The 27675-nt window shown below is 41.2% G+C and overlaps 1 protein-coding gene and 1 pseudogene across 9 annotated transcripts in view; one reads left to right on the top strand and one right to left on the bottom strand.

The window, feature by feature from the left end:
* Positions 1-27675, bottom strand: part of CNTRL (centriolin) — an 89703-nt gene that overhangs the window by 6977 nt on the left and 55051 nt on the right. For 8 of the 9 annotated variants that reach the window (XR_005068403.1, XM_037059177.1, XM_037059178.1 and 5 more), the window contains 19 exons: positions 26490-26669; positions 25602-25718; positions 25169-25313; positions 24578-24726; positions 22752-22899; positions 18563-18876; positions 16232-16437; positions 14055-14247; positions 11587-11717; positions 11320-11460; positions 11099-11225; positions 10154-10318; positions 9245-9404; positions 7852-7967; positions 7552-7769; positions 5105-5262; positions 4001-4074; positions 2198-2386; positions 1009-1234 (listed from right to left, as the gene is read on the bottom strand). Coding sequence is in view for 8 of the 9 variants with exons in the window: in XM_037059177.1 (XP_036915072.1) it covers positions 1009-1234; positions 2198-2386; positions 4001-4074; positions 5105-5262; positions 7552-7769; positions 7852-7967; positions 9245-9404; positions 10154-10318; positions 11099-11225; positions 11320-11460; positions 11587-11717; positions 14055-14247; positions 16232-16437; positions 18563-18876; positions 22752-22899; positions 24578-24726; positions 25169-25313; positions 25602-25718; positions 26490-26669 (3157 nt within the window). In the remaining variant the exon portion in view is untranslated. Of the gene's footprint in view, positions 1-57; positions 81-1008; positions 1235-2197; positions 2387-4000; positions 4075-5104; positions 5263-7551; positions 7770-7851; positions 7968-9244; positions 9405-10153; positions 10319-11098; positions 11226-11319; positions 11461-11586; positions 11718-14054; positions 14248-16231; positions 16438-18562; positions 18877-22751; positions 22900-24577; positions 24727-25168; positions 25314-25601; positions 25719-26489; positions 26670-27675 lie in introns of all 9 variants that reach the window. The other variant, XM_037059180.1, reaches the window with a different exon arrangement.
* LOC118995984 (ATP synthase subunit f, mitochondrial-like) lies at positions 17935-18304 on the top strand (annotated as a pseudogene).

Here is a 27675-nt window from a genome sequence, read left to right as displayed (position 1 = left end):
CTGAAGTGTTTTTTTATAAACCTTGATTTTAATAAAGGGAGGCACACCAGCACTTACTTCTTCCTTCACAGGAGGTGGTCCTGTGCGAAGAACACAAGATTTGGCGTGGTATGAGCCCTATTTCACAGGGGAGCCTCTCTCTTGGTGTTCAGTGGGCACCACGTATGCAACTACACAGTACACAGTGAGACTCAATGAACAATGCTCATAAATAATAGTGACAGTTAAAACAATTTTTTCTTATCACCCTCTTTAGAGTAACACCCTATCCAGATTTCACTTTTTACACCTCTGGCATTGTCATGCTTCTTTTAAAAGTTTTTTGTTGTTGTTGCTGTTTCATTTTCATAATGAAATGGTTGGGTCTGGGGCTATCGAGAATTCTCAGGGAAAAAGGAGTAACAACCCTTTTAGATCCCCGAGTCCACTGAGTTTACTTGGAGGTGGGGAGAGGGGACAACATTTTTTGGTCATTAGTAAACCCTGCAGAAAAAAATAATAATTTATTGATGTTAGAACAGTCATTTACCCTGGATTCCCATGTCAATTTCATTTATATACAACTTAAGAGAGAACAAACAGACCTAAAGGCAAATACCTGTATCTTGGTATTTGTCAAATTTGGATAGAAGAAGCAGAATTAATATTGTTTCTTTCACTGGTTGAGAGGAAATGGGTACTGTTTTCAAAGCTCATACATAATGTACTCCATAGAGCACCTTCTGGCACTCCTCTGCCTTAATGTCCCACTTTCTGGGGACAGCATCCTCAAAGAAGACAATATGGTAAAGCAGAAAGGCTTACCAGTCGGTCTCAAATGCCAATAGATGGAAAGCCACCGTCATAAAGACAAAGTATTTCCTCCCCTCTTGCAGGCAGGGCTAGGAGGACCCCATCCGTACATGCTTTCCTTTCTGGGCCGTGTTTGGGGCCAGGATCTCAATGCACACACTTTACAGGACACCGGACGACCCCCACCCCCCAAGTGTGATGTTCCAGAACACATACGGGTTTGGGAGAGTGACTTCTCCAGGGCCTCACTCCGCCTTTCCTCTTCCTGCAGGGTCCTGACACGCTCTTCTGCCACCAACAGCTTTGTGAGCACCTGGTCCAATTTGCTTTTCTTGTCTGTTAATTCCTTTTCCAGCTGGTGCTGCTGCTCCTTCAGTGTCATTTTACTGGCTTCTAATTGTTTTTCTTCACTTTCTTGCTCTTTCTGGAGTCTCTGAAACATCTTAATAAAGAAAACTTTAGTTACTATTCAGTAACAAATAGTGTCCCAGATGAGGTAACCTTCATGGACACTAGGTATATTCCAGTTCAATAGAGAGTAAGAAATGGCCCATGGTGACAGAGTGAACTCCTTGTACAAAGATGACCAAGCAGGGACTTGAAAAAGACTTGGCCAGCATCTGAGAAGGGGATTCAAGCAGCAAATGACATGTAGCCATCAATATTCTTTATAGCAAGGGTCCCCAACTCCCAGGCCATGGACCGCTATTGCTCTGTGGCCTGTTAGGAACCCTGGAGCATAGCAGGCGGTAAGTGGCCGGCAGGCAAGCAAGCGAAGAAGCTTCGTCTGTATTCGCAGCTGCGCCCCATCCCTGCCATTACCACCTGAGCTCCGCCTCCTGTCAGATCAGCGGAGGCATTAGACTCTCCCAGAAGCAGGAACCCTGCTGTGAACCGCGCATGCGAGGGATCTAGGTTTGCGCTCCTTATGAGAATCTAGTGCCTGAGGATCTGAGGTGGAGCTGAGGCGGTGATGCCAGCGCTGGGGCGGCTGCAAACACAAATTACCATTGGCGGAGAGGTTTGGTTGCACAGAGACCATAATAAATCAATTGCTTGCAGACTTAAAACCTTATTACTGAGTGGCAAGGGACAATTAAGCTGCATCTGGTGGCAGGCTATAAAGCCATTCTCCCACCAATCCAGTCCATGGAAAAACTGTCTTCCATGAAACCGGCCCCTGGTACCAAAAAGGCTGGGGACATCTGCTTTATAGGACTGATATTCTAAGGCCACAATACTAACACTAAGAGAGAGTTGGCTTCAGTATCCCCTGGTTACACAGAGCAGGTAAGGGAAGCTAGTCCCATGGGGGTACTTCTCAGCAGGATTCTGCCAGCGGGAAGAAAAGCTCCCACGAGTGACAATGTGTTTCCTGTTGCATAAAATCTTAAGTGTGCAGTACCATTTCTTGTTGGGCTAGTTTGGCTTTGTTTTCTTCAATCTCACTCTGGAGCACTTGAAGCTGTTGCTGCTTTGTCTCCCCTTCTCTCTGGCAGTCTTCGAACTTCTTTGTCCACTCACTAATGTCCTTCTGGAGCCTGGTCTGCTCACTGAGCAGTGCCTCCTTATGCTTGGTGGAGTGGAGCAGGTCCTTTAGGTGAAAGAATACACTGAAACTTCTAACACAGCTATCTTTACTAGAAACGGCTAGTGCCGCTCCAGCATCTGCCAAGTCTAACAAAATGAGATAAAATAAAAGTTCCACATCCTTTATTATCTCAACAAACAACAAACTTATACCAAGGTTCCCAGAACTCAACCACTGACCTTCTTTTTAGTACCTATAAAAATAAGATGACAGAAGATGTTAGAACCTCAGCAAGAGAGTTAGTTCTGAGTTTCAGCTGCATTGTCACTGACATGGGAATAAACAATGCCCATCTCACAGGCTTGCTAAGGATATTGAGAAAAACTGTGAATTCTTATTGAAAATAACCTAAGGCATGGTTTTGTTATCATTTGAAATATACAGGTTAGAAAACTCAGAAAACAATACATCTTTCTTCAAATTAAGCATTTTTTAAGTTACCATATTTCTAACAACACAAAAATATTCATGAGAATCCATGTAAGATTTTAAAATATAGAATACTTTCATTTTACATTTTTAAAAAGACTTTTTATATATTTTATTTCCAGACAGAAGGGAAGGGAGGGAGAAAGACAAGGAGAGAAACATCAGTGTGTGGTTGCCTCTCACATGTCCCCTACTGGGGACCTGGCTCGCAACCTAGGCATGTGCCCCAACAGGGAATCCAACCAGTGACCCTTTAGTTCTCAGGCTGGCGCTCAATCTATTGAGCCATACTAGCCAGGGCTCATTTTACATTTTATACATCTTAGAAACACAGAATTCTAGAGGTAGAAGGAAGAGAATTTAGGTGTCTAATCAAATCCCCAATTTACATTGTGGAAACTATGGCCCAGAACCTGCTTGAGGTTCTTTGAAACCCAAAATATAACACTATTCTGCTGTGGCCAGGTGGCTGGCTCACTTGGTTGGAACATCATTCTGTGTACACACACACACACACACACACACACACACACACACACAGTTGTAGGTTTGATTCCTGCTCAGGACACACACCTAGGTTGCTGGTTCACTCCCTGTCAGGAACCATACGAGAGGCAATTGATTGGTTTCTCTCTCATCAATGTTTATCTCTCTGTATCTCTCTGTCCCCACCCTCCTGCCCCGAAAATCAATAACATATCCTTGGGTGAAGATTTAAAACACGATTCTCACAGGACAACACCGAAATACTCTTAAGTAGATCATCAAAAGTATAAGAGTCAAGGGTCCACTCTATTCAACATCTGAGAAGACAGGGGCCCAGCTCTGGCAGTTACTCTGCAGCTCAATGAGTGATGAGATCTAAGCCCAGTCTCTCATCTCTGCCACAGACAAGAGATAGTCCATCTGGTCCCTGAAGCTTCCACAGGGACTGCTGAGGGGTTGGGCTCAGGTCTGTCACCTTATTTATTCATTTTGAGTAAAATGTTGTTTGAATCAAGAGTTCTAGGGCTAAGATAAATTAGAAAATCACTGTTCCGCATCAAAATTTTTGTGTATATGATGTCTGTGCTGTATAAATGGCCCTGTGGGACCTGACGGTATGAAAAGAAATCAGCCTGACTGATATTTCAACCAACTGCCTGCATGCCTTCAGGACACTACCAGAAGTTCACACGTGAGGCTCACCTGTTGTGTTAGGTTCAAATGGTCTTGAACATCAGCTAGTTCTTCCTGTAGTGAGTTTAGTGCCTCTTGTTTTTCTACAGAAATAACATTTATACGTATAAGAAATACATACGTATGCATTTTCCAGATTCCCTTTAGCTCCCTCCAAAAGTAGGGGAAGTGAATTTAAACGTATTTTTGAAAATGTGTGACTATGCCACACTATCTTTTTAAAGCCCAAAGAGAGAGGTACATGCACAGCCCAGATCTGGGCTTGAAGCCTAGGATTTTTAAAGATCTTCATTTTCAAAACTCAACAAAAAATGTATACAGATAATGCCTAGTGTTGATGAAGTGCATGATTTATAATCAGGTACCATCAACACTGCTGGTAGAAACATAAATTTGGTACAACCTTTCAGGAAGACAACTTGGGAATAAACTTTCTATCTGTGTTGGTTTTGTCACTTACTAGCTGTGTGAACTTCAGCAAGACACTTATCTTCAGCAAATGACAAAGAAACTAAAATTCCCTCATTTATAAATGGGTAAAGTAAAAATGTTAGAATGGTTAAATGAGAAAATGTATACAAAGTACTTGCATCATGTCTAAGACATAGTAATCAACAAGTACGTTATTAGCTAGAATTACCTAGTAAATTCTCCTAAGTAATAATAAGTAATTATAAAGATTTGGTAATAAAGACATTATTTGCATCTTTATTTTTGTTTTTAAAGCTATATAAACAAACACTCATATCCGTAGGAAAAATCTGGAAGGATATTCACCAAACTGTTAATAGGAATTATCTCTGTGGGGTGAAATAATAGTAATTTTTGTTTCATTTTTCTGCTGTTTTTAAAATTACTCTTTAAGGAATGAAAATTAGTTTGAAACAGGTTTAGATATTCACATACTGTGTATTTCACCCACTTACAGCATACAATTCAGTGACTTTCAGCATATTCACAGTTGCACAAACATCGTCACAGTCTAGATTTAGAGCATTTTCGTCATTTCTAAAGAAATCCCATGCCCAGCAGCACGAGTCATTCTACAAGAAGATCAAACAACTAAAAGACAATGCTAAGGAAGGGCCGAAGCCCCTGCTGTGCCGCCCCTACCTCGGAGCTGCTGCTGCACGGCCGCCATGTCTTTCTGAAGGGAGAGCTTGTCTCGGTTTGATCGGTCTAGTTCCTGCTGCAGCTTTCTGACACCCAATTCCAGCTTCTCCAAGTTTGATTGCTCCATTTTGCTGTTCTCTTCTGTAGCTGCTAAAACCCTACCATCCAAGTAGAGAACAGACAGACTGTCAAATGCTTCATGTTCAAGCACACGTAAGAGACGATGGAGGATCAGTGCCACGCTTTCACAATGCAGTTATGGAATCTGAATGATTATAAATCTTAAAAAATCTAAGGCTCTTCAACTCATTTTCATAAGAAACCTTATTTTCAGCTTTCCAAATAGGAGATTTTTCAAAAAGTAACTCACTAAAATTGAAGTTTTATAAAAACCAGGAAGAAAAACATGACTAAGAATTCCAAATATCTGAGTGAATAAAATGGATCTCTAACTTCTTATAAGTGCAAAAGAAGCACAATTGTCTGTAAAACAGCATTTGTCCACAGGTAGATGTGCAAGAGCATGCGTTCTTTCACATAACTGGAAGCACATAGTACGGCCTTGGTTTTGTCTGGCTTCTTCCACTGAGAATGATTATTCTGAGATTCAGCCATGTTGTTGTATCAACTCTGCCCCTTCTTATTGTTAAGTAGTGGTCCATGGTAGGGATATACTATAATTTGCCTGTTTACCAGCTGATGGACATTTAGGTTGTTTCTAGTTTTTGGCTATGGCGAATAAAAGCTGCTATGAACATTAGCATATAGCCTTTGTAGGGACACAGGCTTTCATGTCTCCTGAGTAAATACCTAAGAGTGGAATTGCTAGATCTTTCGGTACATACATGTTTGAATTGTTTGTTTGAATTTTTAAGTAACCGCCAAACTATTTTCCAAGGCAGTCTCATGAACATTTTACACTTCCACTAATCGTACGTGAAAGTTCCTTGCTAACATCCGGCATAGTCAGTCTTTATTTTTATTTTTTTATTTTTTTATAGATTTTATTTATTTATTTATCTTTAGAGGGGAAGGAGAGAGGGAGAGAGACATCAATGTATGGTTGCCTTTCGTGTGTCCCCTGCTGGGAGTTGGCATGCAGGGAACCGGCCTGCAACCCAGGCATGTGCCCTGACTCGGAATCGAATCCTGATCGTGTGGTTCGCAGGCCCACGCTCAATCCACTGTGCTACACCAGCCAGGGCTTCTTACTTGAATTCTGAGCATTCTTTATATATGTACATTCTGGGTGCAAGTCCTTTATAAGATACGTAGTTGCAGTCTCTTACATGTCTTTTCAGTATCTTAACAGTGTCTTTTGAGAAGGTTTTAAATTCTGTTAAGTCCAATTTTATCAATTTATTCTTTTATGGATTATGCTTTTGGTCTTACAGATAAAAACACTGCCTAACCCAAGGTCATGAAGATTTCTTCCTAGAAGTTTTATGCTTAGGTCTCGCATTTATGGTCCATTTTGAGTTAATTTTCATATATACTGTGGGGTATGGTTCTTGTTTTTTCTTCTTTGGTTTTGGATACGCAATTGTTTCAGAAACAAGATCCTCTTTTCTCTACTGAAAAAGATGTCTTTGCATCTTTGTCAAAATCAGCTATTCACATATTAGTCAGTTTATTTTCGGACTTTCTATTCTGTTCCACTGAAGTGTGTGTCCATCTTTATAGTAGTGCTGTGGTGTTTTGATTACCATAGCTGTATACTAAGTCTTGAAACCGAGTGCTATTAGCTCTAAACTTTTGTCCTTCTTTTTCAAAGTGCATTTGGTTCATAGCTAACATGGTTTAGATTTTATTCTAGGTTCTTTGTATTTCCATATGAATTTCAGAACTTGTCAATTTCTATTTAAAAAGCCTGTTGGGATTTTGATTGTAATTGTTTTTTTTTTCCAATTTTATTTATCTTTAGAGGGGAAGGAGAGAGGGAGAGAGACATCAATGTATGGTTGCCTTTTGTGCGCCCCCTGCTGGGAGTTGGCCTGCAGGGAACTGGCCTGCAACCCAGGCATGTGCCCTGACTGGGAACCGAACCACAATCCTCTGGTTCCAAGGCCTGCGCTCAATCCACTGAGCTATGCCAGCCAGGGCTAATGACTGTAATTGTTTTGACTCTGTATTTCAATTTGAGAAGAACTAAATCATAACAATATTGTCTTCCTACCCACAAACAAAGTGTATTTCTCCACTTATTTATATCTTCCAGCATGTATTATTACGATTACACACAAAACAGGTTATTTAAGAAAATATGTTGGGGGAAAAAAACATAAAAGGAAATTTACCCCAAATGCTACTGATGCATTTTATTGTGATACTGAGTTTGTGGACTGTTTTTCCCCCCTTTTCTCTACTTTCCAATTTTTTAATAGTGTGTTTGTAATATTCTAGCTTTCAAGAAGTGAACTTGAAAACCTGTTTGTTCCTGCTCTCACCGTTTAGTTTGTGCCACCTTCTTTTCCCAGCTGTCACATTCCTCTTTGAGATCTTGCTTTTCTTTGCACAGAGACTCAACACATGACTGTAATGCTCGGGTCTCAGCAGTTATTCGCTCTACTTCCCGTCTGTCCCTCTCGAGGAGCTGCTTCTGCCACTCTGTTTCCCCTTTCTGTCGCAGGGCTGCCTGCTGCAAATTCTCTAACTCCAGCTTCGCCTATATCAGACAAAAGATGACTCAAACATGCTGAAAGACCACGACTGCAGTTTGGTACGGGGAAAATGGCTTTGCTTATTACCTCCAGCACTTCAACCTGAGTCTTCTCTAGCTCAGACATTTTTTGGTCATGTTGTAGCTTCAAGCCTTGTAGCTCATTGTTTTCAAGTTGCAACATGTCCAGAATATTCTTTAGTTCTAACAGAAAGAAAGCATGGTCCATGCTATTAAATGAACTTGGAGACATTTATTAAATAAAACAGAACATAATTCTATTGCCTGATACAAGAAACAATAGATAAAACATACTTGTGCTGAAATAATGGAGATAATTGTATTCTTAATAAAAAATCCTTTAAAAGTATTGCTAAGCATTAATTTTAACATTTTAACAAAAACATTAATAGAGATCTAGTTCTAAAAGCATTTACCCCACCTAAAAGAATTTTAAGCAAAATAGAAAAAACTTTAAAATATGTACATAACACATTTTTGTCCTTTGAAACATAGATTTTTAAATAGTAACGTTTTTCTGATTATAAAAATATTTGCTAACTATAGAAAATTTTCAAAAAGTACAAAAGAAAAAAAAAACATAATCACCCCACCATCTACTGCAGTCACAATTGGATGCACTTCCAGAGCACATGTGCACACACAGGTAAATGTTTACAAATGAATTTGGACCAGACGCTATATTTAGTTTTCATCTATTTTTTCACTCTCCTCACCAGCATTTTTGCATGTCATTTATTTTTAACATATGGCTTTTAAAATTTTTTTTAATTTTATTTAAAAGATTTTACTTATTTATCTTTAGAGGGGAAGGGAAGAAGAGAGGGAAAGAAATCTCAATGTATGGTTGCCTCTCGTGCATCCCCTCCTGGGAACTGGCCTACAACCCAGGCATGTGCCATGAATGGGAATCGAACCTCGATCATGTGGTCCACAGACCCATGCTCAATCCACTGAGCTATACCAGCCAGGGCTTAACATATGGTTTTTAAATTGGTCATTTGTGTCTAAATTTTGTCATAAATTTTACTTCAAGTAACCAACTTGGGCAGCTTAATTTGTGAAACAAGGAAATACAGGCTTGTCTTTAAAAAATATTCCTGTGGTGTGCATGTATGTTTGCCTTCTCTAAAAAACCAGAAATGGCTAAGTGTTTCAATAGGTGTGAATTTTACAAGTCCTGAAACACTGGAAGAGTGTTCCCATTTATACTTTGAAAAGTGCTCTTTCATCACTCCTGGGTCAGCAATGAATATAATTAGTCTGCTTTTAAATAAACTTTATCAATTTAAATTACAGAAAATATCATATTCCCTTTATGTTTTTCTTTGCTTATTAGTAGTAAGGTTAAACTTTAAAATAAACCAAGTTTATTTGACAATTTGGTATTTTTTTCTGTGACCTGGAATACAGACATTTCCAACCTGAGACTTTATATGACTGTCTTCCTTTAAACTTACCAGTTTTATGTTTAGACATTTGCCCTAAAACTACCTGAAGATTTTCTTCTTCTTTTTCAATTTCCTGCTTTATGAGAGTAAGTTGAGTTTTTTTTTCACTAATCTGCACATTCAGTTCTCCTTTCTGAAAACTCAGTTCTTCCAGAAGAGATTTTACTTCCTGTGTGAAAATAAATAAAAGTTACCCCCTTCACAAAATTATGAATGAGAATTACTTTAGTATCAGTTCTGTTATTAACTGTCTCATTTTATAGAAATTCTAATTTGGAAACAAGCTCATTTTTGCCTTTTATGTCCAGAACAGCACTGTATTTTACACTAATATATTTCTGTATAATAGAAGTAAGAAAGTAACATACTATCTTCAGTTAAAATGTGTATGTAATATTTACCATGTGCAAGGCAATGTGTTGTAGAGAACACAGCTAATTCAGGTATATCTCCTGACCTCAAGGGGCAGCTTAGTGCCTTGTGGGGAAGTAAGGCTGGGAACACAAACATGACCAGGAAAGGCTAAGATACCCTAGGAAACATGCAGAGTGCTGCTAAACTCAGAAGAGAAAAAGAGTCCTTCCAGGGTAAAGGGAAAGTCCGGGAAGTGTTAGTGGTATGAACCTGGACCACGAAAAATGGGTAGGATCTGGACAGTCTCAGAGAGGAAATTCCTGGGGAAGAAGTAGTATGAGAAAGGCAGATGCAGAAAACCTTGGGTATGTCCAGAAGACGTATGGGAGAGCTACGCTTAACAGCCACAGCATGGGTATACAACACACCACCAAACAGATGTTACAGAGGGGTCAAGATTCAGGAATTTATATTTGCATTTGTGGTGGAACCAAGGAATGTATCTCAAAATAAACCTACACTACTATCCTAGGACCCCTAAGAAAATCCACGGGGAAAACATACCCTGATATGACTGCACTTCTCAGCCACTTCAGTTTCTCCCAGACTCAGAGCTTCCTGGAGGTCAGCTTTGGCCTGGACCATGCTTTCTTGGAGTAGGTGCAGCTCCTCCTTTTTATTCCCTAACTGCCTGTCCAAGACTGCCATCTCCTGCTGCTGAGCTGTCACCTGCATTGAAGAAAAGGGAAGCACACAGAGCTTGACAAAGGCCATACAGCCTTTGTGCTGAGATGGAGTGTTTAGTCCAGCTGGAGGTTGTGGGAGAAGTTAGGAGCTAGCCTAATGCTAATTATCCTAGCTGCAAGAGTCAGAAAGGCTGGGCTGGGGATACAGGTATTAAATGCCCAATAAAGACCTTGAGCTCACGTTAAGTAAAATCACTCAAATCACACTAAGAACAAAAATAGGGTAATAATGATCCCTGAGGTTATGGCTGTCAAAAAACTTTCCTATCTATACCTTATTCCATTTGATAACTTACTTTGGCAATGGAAGTTAGGCAGGGATCTTAAAAATTTATTCATTATGTAAATTTAAAAATTACTCACAATTTTCAAAGTAACATATTTGTTTATAGAAAATGCAAACATGAAAAAGAGAGAAAGTGGAAAAATCTTCACAATCCCCCCCTTATCAGATGACCACTTTTATACTTTGGTATAAAAACATAAACATAAGTGTTCATAAACACATTTAACATAAATGATCTGAGGATATCCTGTTCTGAGACTCACTTCTTTTACGTAATAATATATTTTATTGGGCTGGGATTAAAATTTGGGTGAACTCTATTCTTACTAGGATATATAGCCTCATTTGTGCTTTAAACTTTGAAAAATATTTTCCAGTCTTTTCAATAATGAGACATGTATTACTTTTTATACTCATCACACAAATGTAGGTTTCCAAGCACCATGAACTGGTTTTTCAAGGCATCTGTTGCCACACCTGACTTTTTAGCTTCTCCAGCTCTGCCCTCTTGGCCTGCAGGAGGGTCTCCGACTCTTCAAGGACCTGCAGGTGGTGATTCTCCTTGCATTCTGCAGTCTCGATGTCTTTTTGCAGTTTCTGCAGCCTGTAAAGCACAGAGTAATAGAGCAGATCTAAATGCAGACTGATCCCCACCGCAGTAAAACTCCCTGAGGCCCCACGGAGGCCACAGTACTTACTCTTCAGTCAGTTTTTCTTTCTTCTTGTTTAGACACTGGAAGTCTGAGTCTTTTGCTGCAACAACTCTGTTTATTTCTTTCAGGATTTCTTCTTGTTCAATTTTGCGCTGCTCCAAATCCTTTGTGTCAGCCTGGATCAATCTAAAACATCGTTTTATTCCCTTAGACCGAACATGCACAATTTACCATAAAGCAATTATTATCCTCTTAGAACTAAACTTTCTGTTCACCTCACCGAATGTATCAACAGCTGAGGGACCCACCTACCTGAGCTGCTGGTTGGCTTTGACAAGGTTAATAGCAGTTTCCTGAGCTCGCTTTTCTAATTCCTCAGCGTCTTTCTCAGTTTGCAATAAATTTCTCTTGGCATCGGTGAACTTTTCGACAGCATTTTTTGTCTAGAAAAGAAACTGTCATTAAAAGCAACTCAGCTCTCTCACAGCTATTGGTAGTGTAAACTGGTATAACTCTTGGAAAGCAAAGCAATACAGAAATACTTTTAAAAACGTTTATTCACTCTGATGCTCCAATTCTCAGGAAAGAATTCAGAAATAAAGAATTACCACACAGACACGCTCACTATATATTGAGATAATGTAAGAGGACAAATAATAGATTCAACAAGTGATAATGTATCAACACAACAGAACACTGTGCAGCCTTTAAAATAGGATGACAATGCAGAAACATGGAAGAATGTTAATGATATTAGGTTGACTGAAAAACATAAATTTAAAATGGTACAAGTGCTATAGGAGCAACTGTGTAAAACTACGTATATTTGTATCAACAAGGACAGAAAAACTATGCAAAAACAAAAGTAATCATTTGAGGATGGTGAGACTGGATGCTTTTATTTAAGAAATAATCTGTAACATTATTACATGTTATTTTTTTCAATTAGCAATATCTACCTAATTAAGTGGCAATGAAGTGACTTTACTAATATTCCTCCACATGGAGGATATGGCTATACTCTAGCTATTTTCATGTTAAGTAAAACCTAATTAATCTGAAGATGATTTAATTATGGCTGAGACACACAAATATTAGATAGTTTTGAAATATTTCAAAATATTTCTATACAAGATTTGGCAAAAGCAGTAATTTTTTTATCAACTTGGTTTCTCTTTGGTTCTAAAAATAAATGGCTGCCCTGACTGGTGTAGCTCAGTGGATTGAGCGCAGGCCTGTGAACCAGAGGATCACTGTCGGATTCCCAGTCAGGGCACATGCCTGGGTTGCAGGCCAGTTCCCAGCAGGGGACGCATGAGAGGTAACCATACATTGATATTTCTCTCCCTCTCTCCTTTCCGTCTAAAGATAAATAAGTAAATAAATAACATTAAAAAAATAAAAATAAAAATAAATGAATGGCTTAAAACAATGTTGTCAAAGGCTCAAAAACAGAGTGTGGCCTGTACAACACTTGGTTGAGCAGTGTGACTCCCCATTAGCCAAAAGCCTCAAGTTTTGCAGTTGCACTAAATCAGAGGCATCTGTATGTTAAACTGGTCTTTAAGCATCTTGTGTGAATGCAAAGGGCTAGCAAGCTCTTGAAGAACCACAGATAATTCACCGAACTTCTTTCCATCTCACATGGCTGGTTTCTGCCCGTTTCATCGCTAAAGCACTGGACAAAACTCAGTATGTATCCCAGAATACTTTACTTCCAAGTGGCTTTTTGTCTCCTTCTGTGTCAGGTTCTAACATGTCTGGCACACTCCTTACAAAATGTAACACTTTCTCCCTTCCTCTTCCTCCTTAGCAAACTGCTCCCCTGAGTCACTTTTGGAGGATGAAGGGAGAAGAGCTTATTACCCTTGGTTCACTTATTATCTCTATCTCTGCCTACAACTGGTATCATCCATCTTCTTTTATATACAGTGACATATTTTTCTCTAATCCTACTCACACTTGTTTTCTCTCACAGTAATGCAACATACAACAGGAGGAGGAACTGATCATCTGAAAAGAGATGAGGATATTTTCCCATTCTTATTAAAACCATCACTCAAAGGATTTCTTTAATAGATACTTAATGTCAGTTCTTCGGTTACAGATTTCTACTCATTACATTAATTCATGTTTAAATGACAATATAAAATAGTAGATTCTGAGGTTGCTCCATGCAGGCATGGAACTTTATCCTGGAACTCTTTTCTAACTAAAAAATCCTCTCTTGGTGGGGCAGAACTCTGTGTAGCCCTGGAACAGTCAATGTGTGGTAAAAGGCAGCTCCTTTTCCTCCCTGACTTCCTTCTGTGTTGCAGTCTCAAGGCTATTATCTCAGACCAAAAAATACTTGATTTTATATCCTTCAACATAGAGAACAAAATAAGACTAGGAGTCCTGTAAGGTCTATTGTTGCTTTATAAGATTGTAAGATTGGTCTATTTAATAAATACAGATAACAAAGCCCAAATAAAAAGAGACCCACATAAGATAAGGAAGTGGCATGTGTTAGAAACTAATGACTTAAGGAGCTTTAAATATGCTACTTCATTTAGTTAATACTAAACAGCCCAGGTATTCTTAGCCTGACCTTATGAGTGAGGAAAGCAAAGCTCGGGGACTTAATGACGTGCCCAAGTTCTCCTAGCTCCTTAACTAGCAGCGTCCAGCCTGAAACACGGTTGTCTGGCTTGGGCAACAGTACTCTTAACACCTTTTCTTTCTAACCCTTCATGCTGATGACAGAAAGCTGTCTCACTCCAAACCACAAGTGAACATACTTTCTCTTCTGTGCATGAAAGTTCACTCTCAGCTTCTGCCAGCAGTCGGTCAGCTTCCCTGAGTTCTGTTCGACGTTTCAGAAGGGTTTTCTCAATGCACTCAATTTCACCTACAATATCTTCATGGTGTTTGAATGATTTTTCTATTTCTAGTTCATTCATATGACTCTCCACATTTCCATCAATGAAGTCTCTAAAAAATAAAATAAAAAACACACATTAAGAGATTTTAAATATTACAATATAGACACTTGTAGCCTAAACCAATGTTAATATTTCTATTCTTCAGTGGTATAAAAATAAAATAAACAACTAACACAATAATGATCCATTACTCAAAATTATCCTTCAAGACCCAGTTCACCAGCTGCCCCAAAGACTACCTAATTCTGTTCTGCCAGAGTAAAATTATGGTGATGCTATCTGACAAATCAAAGAGCATGACACAGGGTTCAGTAACTCAAGACTATTGTGTTAAAATTACTTGAAAATGAGACCATCTACGGCAGAAAAACATAAAAGTACATGCAGCAACATATTCACAGATTATCTGGAAACGAATGCATAGAATGGTTTTTACTTTTTCCTTTGAATTTTTATGTTATCAAATTCTCTAAAATGACCATTTATATTATACTTTTATACCCGGGAAAAGCAGTTGATGGAGATGGAAGCCCTACCATTCTCCTCAAACCACAACCTGCCCACCCCCACCCTGGCAGGTATGGCTCAGTTGGCTGGAGCATCATCTTGTAACTGCAAGATGGTGGGCTCAATTCCTAGTCAGGGCAAATGCCTAGGTTGTGGGTTCGATCCCTGGTCTGGGTGCATATGATTCCTGATCCAGGTCCTTATGATCCCTAGTCCGGGCACATACAAGAGGCAAGCAATCAATGTTTCTTTCTTTCCCTCCCTTTCTCTCTGAAAGCAATGAAAAAAATGCCCCCAGGTGAGGATATGAAGAAACAGAAAACCACTCTCCCACATATACACCTACAAAAATAATATAGATATAACCATCCCCTGAACTGTCAAACATCTAGTCCCAAGGCTCTTGCTTTTCCCTGCTAGGTCTACTACAAGACAGAGACCTGACCTCCTCACTCCCCTGTGTGTCCTCCACAGGTCTCCCCCCAGCCCCAGTGCTTAGGCCAATCTGGCTTAAACGACAAAAGTAGGGGAAGTGTCATAATTCATGGAGTACTGCAGAAGATGGGCTTCTACATAAGTGACCCATCTAGCAGATACTGCATTTGTTCACAGACCCTACACCAGGTGCTACGGAATGGAGAGGGAGGCCTAGCTACTGCCCTCCTGGGCTCCTTAAAACATGCTGTGAATAGTACTGTGCCCAAGGTTGCCAACCCCAAATTATGAGAGCCTGAGATGAGAAAGATATTGTGTAAAGGGGGATCTCTGCTCTTTGTCTTGAAAGACAGACTGGAGTTAGGCAGGGGAGTAAGGAAGCTATTCCAGGCACAGGACAGTATATGTGACAGTGGGGAGGTAGAAGAAAACATAGTGCTTGGAGAAACCACAGCAAAGTAAGGAGAGCCACAGCAAATACTGTGGGAGAGCAGGATAAAACAGGCAGGCAGGGCTCAGATCTTGGGTGGTAGGTATATTCTGATGAAACTAAGTCACATGGGAGAGCGGCACTGTGAGATTTGTAGCCAAGCTGACAGACAGGAGTTTAGACTAGATGAAGAAGGCCAGTGCAATGGAGATGAAAGTAGGGACCAATGTGAGAGCTCTTTGAGTAGAACCAGTAGAACTGGGAGATTAGCTAGATGCCTGGTGGGGTGAAGGGGATGCAGATCCAATGCAGATGACACCTGGCATGTTTTCAGTCAGGGTAACTGGGGAGACGCAAGGGCTGTACATTCTCCAGGAGGGAGTAGAGGAGCTGATTCACATTATTGGCTAAAAGAATTCAGGCTTACACTGTCTAATATGGTGATCACCATGTGGACATTACATTAAATTAAATTCTGCTCCTCAGCTCCATTAGCCACATCTGAAGTGCTCAACAGCCACATGTGGCTTGTGGTTACTACTTTTGACCAGTTCAGATCTAGACTATTTTCAAGTTCTATTGGACAACACTGATTTAGATTACCTTAGTGGACAAATATTATATTCATCTGAATTATAAAAATGAAATGGTTAATAATTACCTGCGGTGTTGATGCTTCTGGATGGTTCTATGTAATTCTTCTACTTCATGCTCTAAGTCTTTCTTCTCTTGCAAGAGACCATCAATATTACGATGTAGTTCTTCCATTTCTTTCTCAGGCTGCCGCTTGGATACTCTCATCCCCTGTTCCCATTTTTTTGATTTTAAGTGCTGCATTATATCCTCTAATCTAGAAACTTCACTCTCCTCAATAAAGAAGAAAAATGCAATACTGAAATATCACATGATGTTTTCCTTCTTTCCTGCCAAAAGCTGAGATTAACTGTGGTTAAAAGTGGTTATGTTTGACCTGAAAATGGTGGTAGTTTTTAAGGTTTCTGTATAAAAAAAAATTAAGCCAATTTTTTCACACACCATAGGTGAAATGGGTAGATTCATAAAGCTTTCAACTTTTCCATCAGCCCCACTGTGGTTGATAAACATTCCCCAAGTACCCCTCGTGGACAATCTCCGCCTCGAGTTCGCCCCTAGAAGAAGGGACACACAGTGAAGCCTCTCCCTCCTCTGGGCACACGGAAGGGAAGCCTGGGGAGAAGGCTGACCAGAGGAAGAGGTGTTCTGCCTGGGTTTTGAAGAATAATTGAAATGGAAAAGACCTAAGCTAAGAAATAACATGTGCAAATATAGGGAGGTATGAAATTGTACCTGGAAAACTACTGAAACAGCTGGGTACTACTGGAGGGTAAAAGAACCAGCTTAAGAGATTATCAAACACTGAACCAAAAAACCTGCTATAAACTCAATGTGCACTGAAAAACTGCAAGATGATATGCATGATTGTAATTTTAACCACATAAGTACACACAGTCCCCCTGAAACTAGTCTGACCTATTAAAATGGGACTGGTGCCCTGGCTGGTGTAACTCAATGGATTGAGCACAGGCCTGTGAACCAAAGGATTGCGGTTCGATTCCCAGTCAGGGCACATGCCTGGGTTGAAGGCCAGTTCCCAATAGGGGACTCATGAGAGGCAGCCATACATTGATAATTCTCTCCCTCTCTCCTGTTCCCCTCTAAAGATCAATAAATAAAATCTTTTAAAAATTGTTAAAAAAATAAAATAAAATGGGACTGGTGCCTGGCACCCAGGTGTCCTAGTCCTTCTTATCAATCTGCTAAGAAGAGGGAAAATAGAGTTCTGTGTGTCTTATGTTAGAAGGAGAAGCTTGTAAAATACATTTTTCTCTAAAACCTAAAAACTTATAAAGTACGCTAGTGATTTGGAAATAATAATTTCTTGGAATCTAAACTGAAAAAAGAATATGAAATACTGTAAAAATTACACACAGTTAAGTCAACCATAGCACCTACAAATAATGTGTGGTCATACTATTTAAAAACATTTGTAAAACCATGGCAAAATGCTTGTAACATTAAGTGGGAAAAACGAAGACAAAATTGTATGCACGATAAGAACAAAACTATGATAAAACAGAAATAATGATCAATAAATCTCACCACCCAGAGATAATCCCCATCAAAACCTTACTGTGTGCTGTTCATGCATGTGTACAAACACATACACATGTATGCATGTACCCACATATATACATGTGCAGTGTACAAGTAGAGGTACCAGTTCACAGCTATACTTATATATACACATTAATATAGTACTCGTTGGTAGAAAAATATTAATAGACTTTCTAAAAATGGTTACTTTCTGACACCCTGGACTCCAAGATGGTGTCAGTGGTACCATAAAAGGAGAAGAAACTCATGGATGTCAAACTAGGGGAGCTGCCAAGCTGGACACTGAAGTGGAATTTCATCCCAAAGGCTTTGCTGGAGTGTTTCAAAGAGGTTACTACTGGGATTACAGGTATGTCAACGGGAAGAAAGGGAAAGCTGCTGGCGTTTCTATGGTGCTGGCAGCTTACATGCTTTTTAACTACTGCTGTTCTTACAAGGAACTCAAACTTGAGCAGTGATGCAAGTACCACTGAAGAGGACCCAGCGTGGACTCCATATTCCTGATCATTATTATCTTTGCACAGCACCTCTGAATCCTTTCATATAGTAATTAACAACTGATAAAAGATGACTGGTACTGTGAAAAAAAAGTTTCTTCCTGGATTAAAGCTGTTGTTATATAATGAGTTAAACCAGGTTTGTAGACTGGTCTGGCACCCTAACTCCTGTCCAGGACAGTATTTCAGTGAGAGAATGGTTGTTCAGTTCTAAACGTTAGCCTTACAAACACACTTTGGGGGTGTAATCCATTCCTAAGTAGACCAGCTCAGTAAGTATATAACCTTATCCAGTCTCCCATGGAAGCAGTGTGGATAAGGTCTTATGTCTTCCCACTTACTAAGTTATGGTGCTCCGGGACGTTGCAATGCAGCATGCCTATAGGGATGAGGGGGATGGAGAAGTTGGGGGGTGGAGGTCCACAAACAGTGGGAACCCCAGCAGGAGGCGGGCCATAAACAATGGTGCCAGGGGTGAGAGGTTGGCTATCGTTGGGCAAGGGAGGAGGTGGAGCATACAGGGCCATGCCCTGGGGCACAGGAGAACCATCAGGAAACACGGTGTACATAATGTATCCAGGAGGAGGCACAAATCGGTGGTCCTCTGGGTCATCCAAGTCACTCTCTTCCGGGCTATCTCCTCCACTGTCCGCATCTTGAAAGAAATACACAAGAGTGGCTTACCTGCATGGCCTACTAGGTAAACAAATTTAGCAGAAAACAGCAGCATTTAGGCCAGATATCAGAAATGTGAGAATAAAATTTTATATGAAAAGCCAGAAGCAGTTTTATTTTTTATTATATTTTATTAATTTATCTTTAGAGAGGAAGGGAAGGAGAGAAGGAGAAATATCAATGTATGGTTACCTCTCGTGAGTCCCCTGCTGGGAACTGGCCTGCAACCCAGGCATGTGCCCTGACTGGGAATCGAACCTCAATCATGTGGTTTGCAGGCCTGTGCTCAATCCACTGAGCTATACCAGCCAGGGCTTAAAAGCAGTTTTAAAAAGCAGATTAAAACAGGGATTCGAATTATTTTCAAAGGTAGATACTTGAGGTTTCCTTATGCCTATCTGTTGGAGTTTTTTTCCATCTTCAGTCGTTCATTCATTTATTCACAATCATTTGGGTGCCTGCTTTGTGCAACATAAAAGACCAACAGCAATGTGCTGTGAGATTCCACAGCTCTCAGGACTTCCGCCAAGATGGAGGCATAGGTGGAAACACTGCCTTCTCCCACAACCAAGTTTGAATACAACAAAGGTTTGGAGAACAAAGACGCAGCCAGAGAACAGAAAATTGAACTATATGAAAGTCCGACAACAACAAACCATTCAACCGGGACGGGTAAGAGGGGCAGAGCCAGCAGCGGAGCAGGGTCGGGCAGGAAGGACCCCCCCACCCCCAACCCAGGCAACCCAGGCGACCCAGGCAGCTGGGGTAGCATTGCAGACCCAGTGAGGGTGCGGGGCAGGCTGAGCTCGGTCTCACATTCATGAGCAGATAAACCAGCAGAGGTGTGAGCAGTAAGACGGACCCCCGCAGGCCCCAAGAGCGAACCCAGTGAGGGTGCGGGGCAGACTGACTGCGGTTGCACATTGGAGGGCACAGAAAAACCAGCAAAGGAGTGAGCAGTGAGACAGACTGTGCAACCCTGGCGAGAGGAGGCAGAGGAGACTGCCACTGATTTCCTTTGACCCCACCCCCACATACAGCATCACAACCCAACAACTGAGTTGCCCCGCCCTGGTGAACACCTAGCACTCTGCTCCTCATATGTAACAGGCGCGAACAGACCAAAACATTATGGCTCAAGAAGAACTCAAAGTCCCAGAGCCAATAACTCTAAGCAACCGAGAAATAGCGAACCTCTCAGATGCACAGTTCAAAACACTGGTGATCAGGATGCTCACAGAACTGGTTGATTATAGTCACAAATTAGAGGAACATATGAAGGCTAAACTAATTGAAATGAAGGGAAATGCACAGGAAACCAATAGTGATGGAAAGGAAACTGGGACTCAAATCAATGGAGTGGACCAGAAGGAAGAACAAAACATCCAATCAGAAAATAAAGAAACAAGAATTCAAAAAAATGAGGAGAGGCTTAGGAACCTCCAGGACATCTTTAAACGTTTCAACATCCGAATTATAGGGGTACCAGAAGGGGAAAAGAAATGGCCATGAGTAGAAAACTTATTTGAACAAATAATAAAGGAGAACTTCCCCAGTCTGGCAAAGGAAATGGACTTCCAGGAAATCCAGGAAGCTCAGAGAGTCCCAAAGAAGTTGGACACAAGGAGGAACACACCAAGGCACATCATAATTACATTAGCCAAGATGAAAATGAAGGAGAAAATCCTAGAAGCAGCAAGAGATAAGGGGACAGTCACCTACAAAGGACTTCCCATCAGACTGTCAGCGGATTTCTCAAAAGAGACCTTACAGGCAAGAAGGGGCTGGAAAGAAGTATTCCAAGTCATGAAATCCAAAGACCTACAGCCAAGATTGCTTTATCCAGCAAAACTTTCATTTAGAATGGAAGGACAGATAAAGTGCTTCTCAGATAAGGTCAAGTTCAAGGAGTTCATCATCACCAAGCCCTTATTATATGAAATGCTAAAGGGACTTATATAAGAAAGAGATGATGAAAAATATTAACAGTGAAAGGACAGCAAACACACAATTATTAACAACCACACCTAAAACAAAAGCAAACCAAGAGGACAGCTAGATCACGAGTGGAACCATAGAAATGAAGAACACATGGAGGGTTAGAAACAGGGGGGTGGGAGGAGGAGAAGGGGGGAGAAGGCACAGAAAATAGCATAGATGGTAGGTAGAAAATAGATAGGGGGAGGGCGAGAATAGTGGGGGAAATATAGAACCTAAAGAACTTGAGACACGTGGTTATAAACTAAGGGGGGGAGAAGGGTGGGGGAGGGAGTGTGTGGGTGTAGGGGAATGAAGGGAGGGAATAGAACAACTGTAATGGTATAATCAATAAACTATATTAAAAAAAAAGAAAAAGAAGATGAAAAATATGAACAGTGAAAGGACAGCAAACTCACAGTTATTAACAACCACACCTGAAACAAAAGCAAACCTAGAGGACAGCTAGATCAGGAGTGGAACCATAGAAATGAAGAACGCATGGAGGGTTAGCAACAGGGGAGTGGGAGGAGGAGAAGGGGGGAGAAGGCACAGAAAATAGCATAGATGGTAGGTAGAAAATAGATAGGGGGAGGGCGAGAATAGTGGGGGAAATATAGAACCTAAAGAACTTGAGACACGTGGTTATAAACTAAGGGGGGGAGAAGGGTGGGGGAGGGAGTGTGTGGGTGTAGGGGAATGAAGGGAGGGAATAGAACAACTGTAATGGTATAATCAATAAACTATATTAAAAAAAAAGAAAAAGAAGATGAAAAATATGAACAGTGAAAGGACAGCAAACTCACAGTTATTAACAACCACACCTGAAACAAAAGCAAACCTAGAGGACAGCTAGATCAGGAGTGGAACCATAGAAATGAAGAACGCATGGAGGGTTAGCAACAGGGGAGTGGGAGGAGGAGAAGGGGGGAGACGGCACAGAAAATAGCATAGAGGGTAGGTAGAAAGTAGATGGGGGGAGGGCAAGAATAGTAGGGGAAATATAGAATCTAAAGAACTTGAGACACATGCTCATAAACTAAAGGGGGGAAGGGGGGAGGGGTGTGCAGGGGGGAGGGGAATGAAGGGGGGGAATAGAACAAGTGTAATGGTATAATCAATAAAATATATTTTAAAAAAAAGATTCCACAGCTCTTAGCGTTTCCCACCACATGCACACTCTTTAAGTTGTTGGTTTACCTATCTCCCCTATAAGCAGGAGCTGTGTTTATCACTGATGACAGGGAGCCTAGCAAACAGCAGGAGCTCAATAAATAGGTCCTGAATGAACAAATTCTTAGAAGGTGATATTCCCATTTTAAAGATTTACAGTTTCAGAGTAGCTAAGTAATTTACCTAGGATCACACAGCTACTTAGTGAAAGAGCTACAGTTTATCCCAGCTCTCACTCTCTCCTACAAGCTTTGGGAGACAGGCCTCTAACACTTTGTTTAAGTCAAGTAAATCAATGCCATGACACAAGAACGTAGCTGCCATCTGCCAGCGGCACAGCCAAAGAAACAGCTCCGTCTGCCTGGGTGAGGCAGCATGGAAGAAGGCTCTGTAAAAAGACTGGGGTTTGAGGACCTGGAGGAGTAGAAATAGGTTTGGGAGAGGAAGGAAGAAGAAAAAGGACATTCCAAACAAAGGGCTTAAAACATGGAGGTCTGAGGACCATGGCAGCTGGGTATGGCTGACATGTGGGGAAGTGGTGGGTGCTGAGACAAAAGGACAAGAGGTCACTGGCCAAAACCAAATTACAAAGGGCCTTGCAGAGCAAGCTAAGGAGTTTGGATTGTATCCTATGGATTTCAGGGAACCTATAAAACGTAATTAAACGGCAAGAGAAATGCAACTACCTTATGTGACCTCACTTACCTCTCTTTGAAAACGATTTACGTAACCCACTCCGGATGGGAGAATAAACCCAGTATCCTGAGGCAGGTGGTTTTCTAATAGGAGTTGAGGCTGTGTACTTCAAGCCAACACCAGAGTCCTTGGTGGCCTGTGAACTGTGGCTGGAAACCTAAAACAAATGGCAGCAGAGCACATTGTTACAAATGAAAAGGCTGACTTGGAGAAATGTCAAAGTCTGGGGCAAAACTGAAAAAAAAAAGTCAACGTCTTTTGACTTTGCAAAGTTGAGAAAAGGTGAGAAAACAACTTGTTTTCATAGATCATAATTCTCACTTTTCACACAGAAGTGAGATGTGATTACATGATCATGTAAAATGCATGGATGTCAGCTTCTCTATTCCAGCACTAATCTTTCCTGGTGGTTTCTCTTCTCTGTCTTGTCCTTGATGTCCCAGCAACCGAGGCAAAGGACACCAGGGAACTTTCAAGGAATCTGGGGATATTAGCCTCCTGCTGCCCTAGGACTTTCTCATGGCTTTAAAGTGCTACTCCCTCTCTCCCCCCAAGTCGTAGGTCTATCCTCCAAACCCTCACCCACACTGCTTCCACCTCCAGCCCTGGCTGTGCTAATTAAGGGTGTTGGCTTCCTTAAGGTTTCTGGGAGAACCGCAGGTTCTGTTCTTTGGGATTCTAAGCCCGCACAGCCCGGGGATCCTAGCATGTCAGACTGCTTCTCCCTGGCTGTTGCTTATCACCTGAATCTGGCAAGATGTCACCCAGTTCCTCTGCTTTGGATGAGTGCTCCTCCAGTCCTCTTCTCACTCCCCACATTCAGGCCTCAAGCCCTGATCATTCTGCCTCCTGAACATCCCTCAGTGCCATCTTTCCTTCTCCTGCTCCACTGCTCTAGCTCTGGCTTCTTCTATCTTTCACCTGCATATGTTCAAACAGCCTCACACAGAGTTCAGCTGCCACGAGTCTAGCATCCATCCTCAGCCCAATTATTCTTCCTATACTATTCTGATCATACTATTACATACAACCTCAGTTTCCCAAAGCCTACATAATTAAGTGTAAGGACTTTTGAGGCCCATTTTTAAAAAAGCATGACCCAAATCTACTTCTCCAGCTTCACCTTTGCCTGTTCCCATCCAACCCTCCAGCCCCATAAGCTACCTGCCATGGTTAAAACAATTCTCTTATTCCATAAAAGGTGTTCCTTCCCTCCTAGAAGCCCATCCCTTGAGGGCTGCTAAGTGTTGACGTCACAATTGTGCTGCTTATGAAGCCTTCCTTCCTGAATCCCCACAAAATGAATCCTTAACACCTCTCCGTCACTAGAGCACAGAGGTCAAGTCTGCTGTCACATGCATGTCACTGTTTTGTAATTACATTCTGTAATTACATGTCTTCTCTGCCAGCCCATGAGCTCTTTGAAAGCAGGGGCTATGTCATTCATCATGGTACCCGACCGTTGCCTAGCACGAGATTTCAGTAAGCACTGAATGGATGTTGTTCAAAATAAAATGAAACCCAGGTGCCTATTTTTCTGTCTGAGTGTCAGCACAATTCTATACACACTTTTCAACAGGCTTTCTGGGCTCAAGTCATCATACCCCCTTACAGGATCCTCATTCAGGGATCCCAAAATACACCACCTAAGCATGCCACTTTCCTTGGGAAGGCCCTATTTGCATCTCAAATACTAATACCACTTAAGAACCTCAATGCATGGCTTAGCCTAGATATGTGTTCTCAACACCTGTTCATAAATTTGGGGAAGAACACAGTGTCACACTTTCTTTAAGAAAATTCAGTATACACTCCCAGCACCACAGACTTCCTACTTTTGATGACGGCGGTGGTGGCATAAAGTACCAATAGCCCCGTCTTTTGAAAGGATCTGCCATGCTGCTGATGTAATCATTCTGATAAGAAACTTCACGTCGAAGTTCAGCAATTTCTTCCAGAACATTTTCAAAGCTTCCTTTGTTATCTGTAAAGAAAAGCTATAAAGTTGGCTATGAAATCATCTACTTCCTTTCTCGCTCAAATACAAAAGTGATCCCATAAGAGTCAATGACTTTAATCGATTCCTCAAAGCAGACTTTCAACCTGCTCTTTGGTAATGAGATTTTGCTAACACTTAAAGAAGCCTTCACTTATAAAATAAGCCTGAAGAAGAAAATAAAAAGATTTGTAAATATTGTTTCTTTTGAAAATATAAAAATCGGTCTCTTTGTAATCATATCCCTTACTTACATAAAAATGTTTTTTTTAATTAATAGTTTTTATTTATTAAGCTAATTGTCACAGCCATGTAAATCAAACATGGAACTGATCTGTCAGCTAAATACATTTAGTAAACATCAAAACCAAAATGTTTTGACTTTAGAGCAGGTACAAGACCACTACCATCATCAAACCCATTATTTTACCAGGTCCGGTGAGGTCCAGTAAATTCCGCAGCCTTGCGATCTCTGTCCGTTGTCTCTCCATGGTCTCATTCAGCTTCTCGATTTCTAGCACGCGTGAGTCCGCTCCTCTAGTGCCTGTATCTGCTTTCTCCACCTCAATGCAAAACTGTTGAGAAATCACATAAACAAAGTTCCCAATCAATGTTCTTTCACAGATGCACTTATCCTTGCCACTTGATTGTAATTCTGTAATATTTACTTACATTTTACTAATGAGGAAACTGAATTACTCCTTATAAGTAAACTGCACTGTCCGTGGCACACAGTAGAAAATAAAGCACGGACTGACTTGTGATTGTACTTCAAAATTCTTTGAGATGTCACCTATAGTCATCAGTCTTTTAGAAATGACAAGGACCCACTCAGGAGGAGGTCTCAGAGGACCGGCACTGACCTGTTCCTCTTTATCCCTGAGAAGATCTTGCAGGAGTTCGATCTCTGCTTCTGCTCGGGTCAGATCCCTAGCCGCCTGGGCTGCCTTTCTGCTGAACCTCTCTGTTTCCTGCAACTCCTACAGGGACAGAGGGATGAGAGAAGCACCACTGCTATCACACATTACCTTCTTCATTTTTTCCTCCTCCCAGATTCATTCCTGTTTTCATCAGATTGCCTGCCTGGCTATCCCATGGACATGTGACACCAAGTCCCACATTGTCCTGTGCTGCTCCCATCACCTGGCAGCCTGCTCCACCCCTCAATGGAACTAAGTGAGCAGGGTGCTGCATCAGAAAAAGCGAGGGGTGGATCAGAAAAAGCGTGCTACATCAGAAAAAGCGAGGTCTGTAGAACCTTCTTCAGTGTTCTACCGTCTTCCATGATGGGTTTCTCTTTGGACTCTCACCATTAGATTCTCTCCTATGATCTGCTGTCTTAATCTCACCACATTTGCATCCTATAAAGACTGTATCAAACATTATCTCAGTCAGGGGTCATAACAACCCTTTGAGGTAACATATTAGTCACCTGACTGCACAAGACGAAGAGTCTGCGATCCAGAAGGATTACATGGCAAGCCTTTAAGATCTTTGTTTGCATATGTACTGATAGCTACTCCCTAAGGGACGGTATGTTTCTTCTGGTGGTTCCTTTCAGGACTCGATAAAGTACAGGACCCATGGCAGGGCTGGGATGGGAGAAATACAACCTTCAGGTCTGAATGGAAACAGATAACTGTACAGTGGTTTATAAAATAGCCAACGTCTATAGGAAGATCAACATTACAAGCTGTTATTTTTGACAGCTGCAGCATTGGTGGAAACTTGTGCTGTGTGTGTGGACTTACTGCTGCTCGTTCCTGGTTAATTTTCATAACAGTTCCATGAAGGGACTTCAGCTGGTCTTTAGCAATGGTGAGCTCAGCTGTGGCTATCTTATCAGAGGCAGCCACAGCTTTCTTTAGTTTCTTTAATTCTTTATCTAAACCAAAGAACTGCTCCTGAGATTTGGCATCTTCATGTTTCTTCTAAAATAAAAGAAACGTTAACTAAACATATAAATCATTTAGTAGCAATAAATTGATACATAAACTCCCCCAGGGACAGGGACTCTGTTCATGGCTACATGCCCCACACCCAGAACAATATCTGGTACACGGCAGATGCTCCATAAATATTTGCTAGGTGAATGAATACATAAAATCATCTCAAGACTGTATGATACACTTAGAATGAAATCAATTTTCTTAGTCAAGAATCTTAGTGATCATAAATTCATTCATTCATTGGAAAAACATTTCTTGGCACAATCACCAAGTGATAGACCAACCGCTTGGAGTCAGAGTCAGGCAGCACGCATATGGTGGCAAACAAAACAGACTTGGCTACTGCCCCCAAGTAGCGTAGGAGAGACAGACATTAAACAAATACATAGGCAAATGTGGAACTAAAATTGTACTTAGTGCCATCCAGGGGCAGAACAAGGTCGTTTGAGAGAACAGCAGGGGAGATATAGATTGGTGGGAAGGCAGCAGTCAGGAGGAATAGTGAAAGGACGTGGCACCAGAGAGGGAATAGCATGTGCAAAGACCAGGAGGGAAGGCAGAACCCAGCATTTTTGATGATCTGAACGAAGAAGCATAGTGAGAAAAGGAGAGAACTAAACAGAGGCCATCATGTAGGACTGATCGTTCCTCATAAGCTTCCTCATAAGCTTAAGAATATTGGTCTTTATACTAAAAGCAACAGAAGCTACTAGAGACGGGGGGAGATATGATGGAACTGACGAGAGCCACTTCACATTTCTGAAAGAACATGTGGCTACTCTGTGGAGCAGAGTCACGAGTGGAAGTGGGAGACCTGTCAGGTAGTCACAGCAGTTGTCCAGAAGAGAGATGATGGCTGGATGAGGGTGGTGGCACTGGAGAAGAACAAAGTAAATATATTCCAGGTATATTTTGGAGGCAGGCTCAGTAAGACTTAGAGACTGATGGCTTTCTCAGTGAAGTAGGATGCAAGTCATTCACTGAGGCT

The sequence above is a fragment of the Sturnira hondurensis genome, unplaced genomic scaffold (assembly GCF_014824575.4).
Source record: "Sturnira hondurensis isolate 20B ecotype Veracruz unplaced genomic scaffold, ASM1482457v3 Scaffold0010448, whole genome shotgun sequence".
NCBI lineage: Eukaryota > Metazoa > Chordata > Mammalia > Chiroptera > Phyllostomidae > Sturnira > Sturnira hondurensis.
This window is presented reverse-complemented; position numbering and strand designations above follow the sequence as displayed.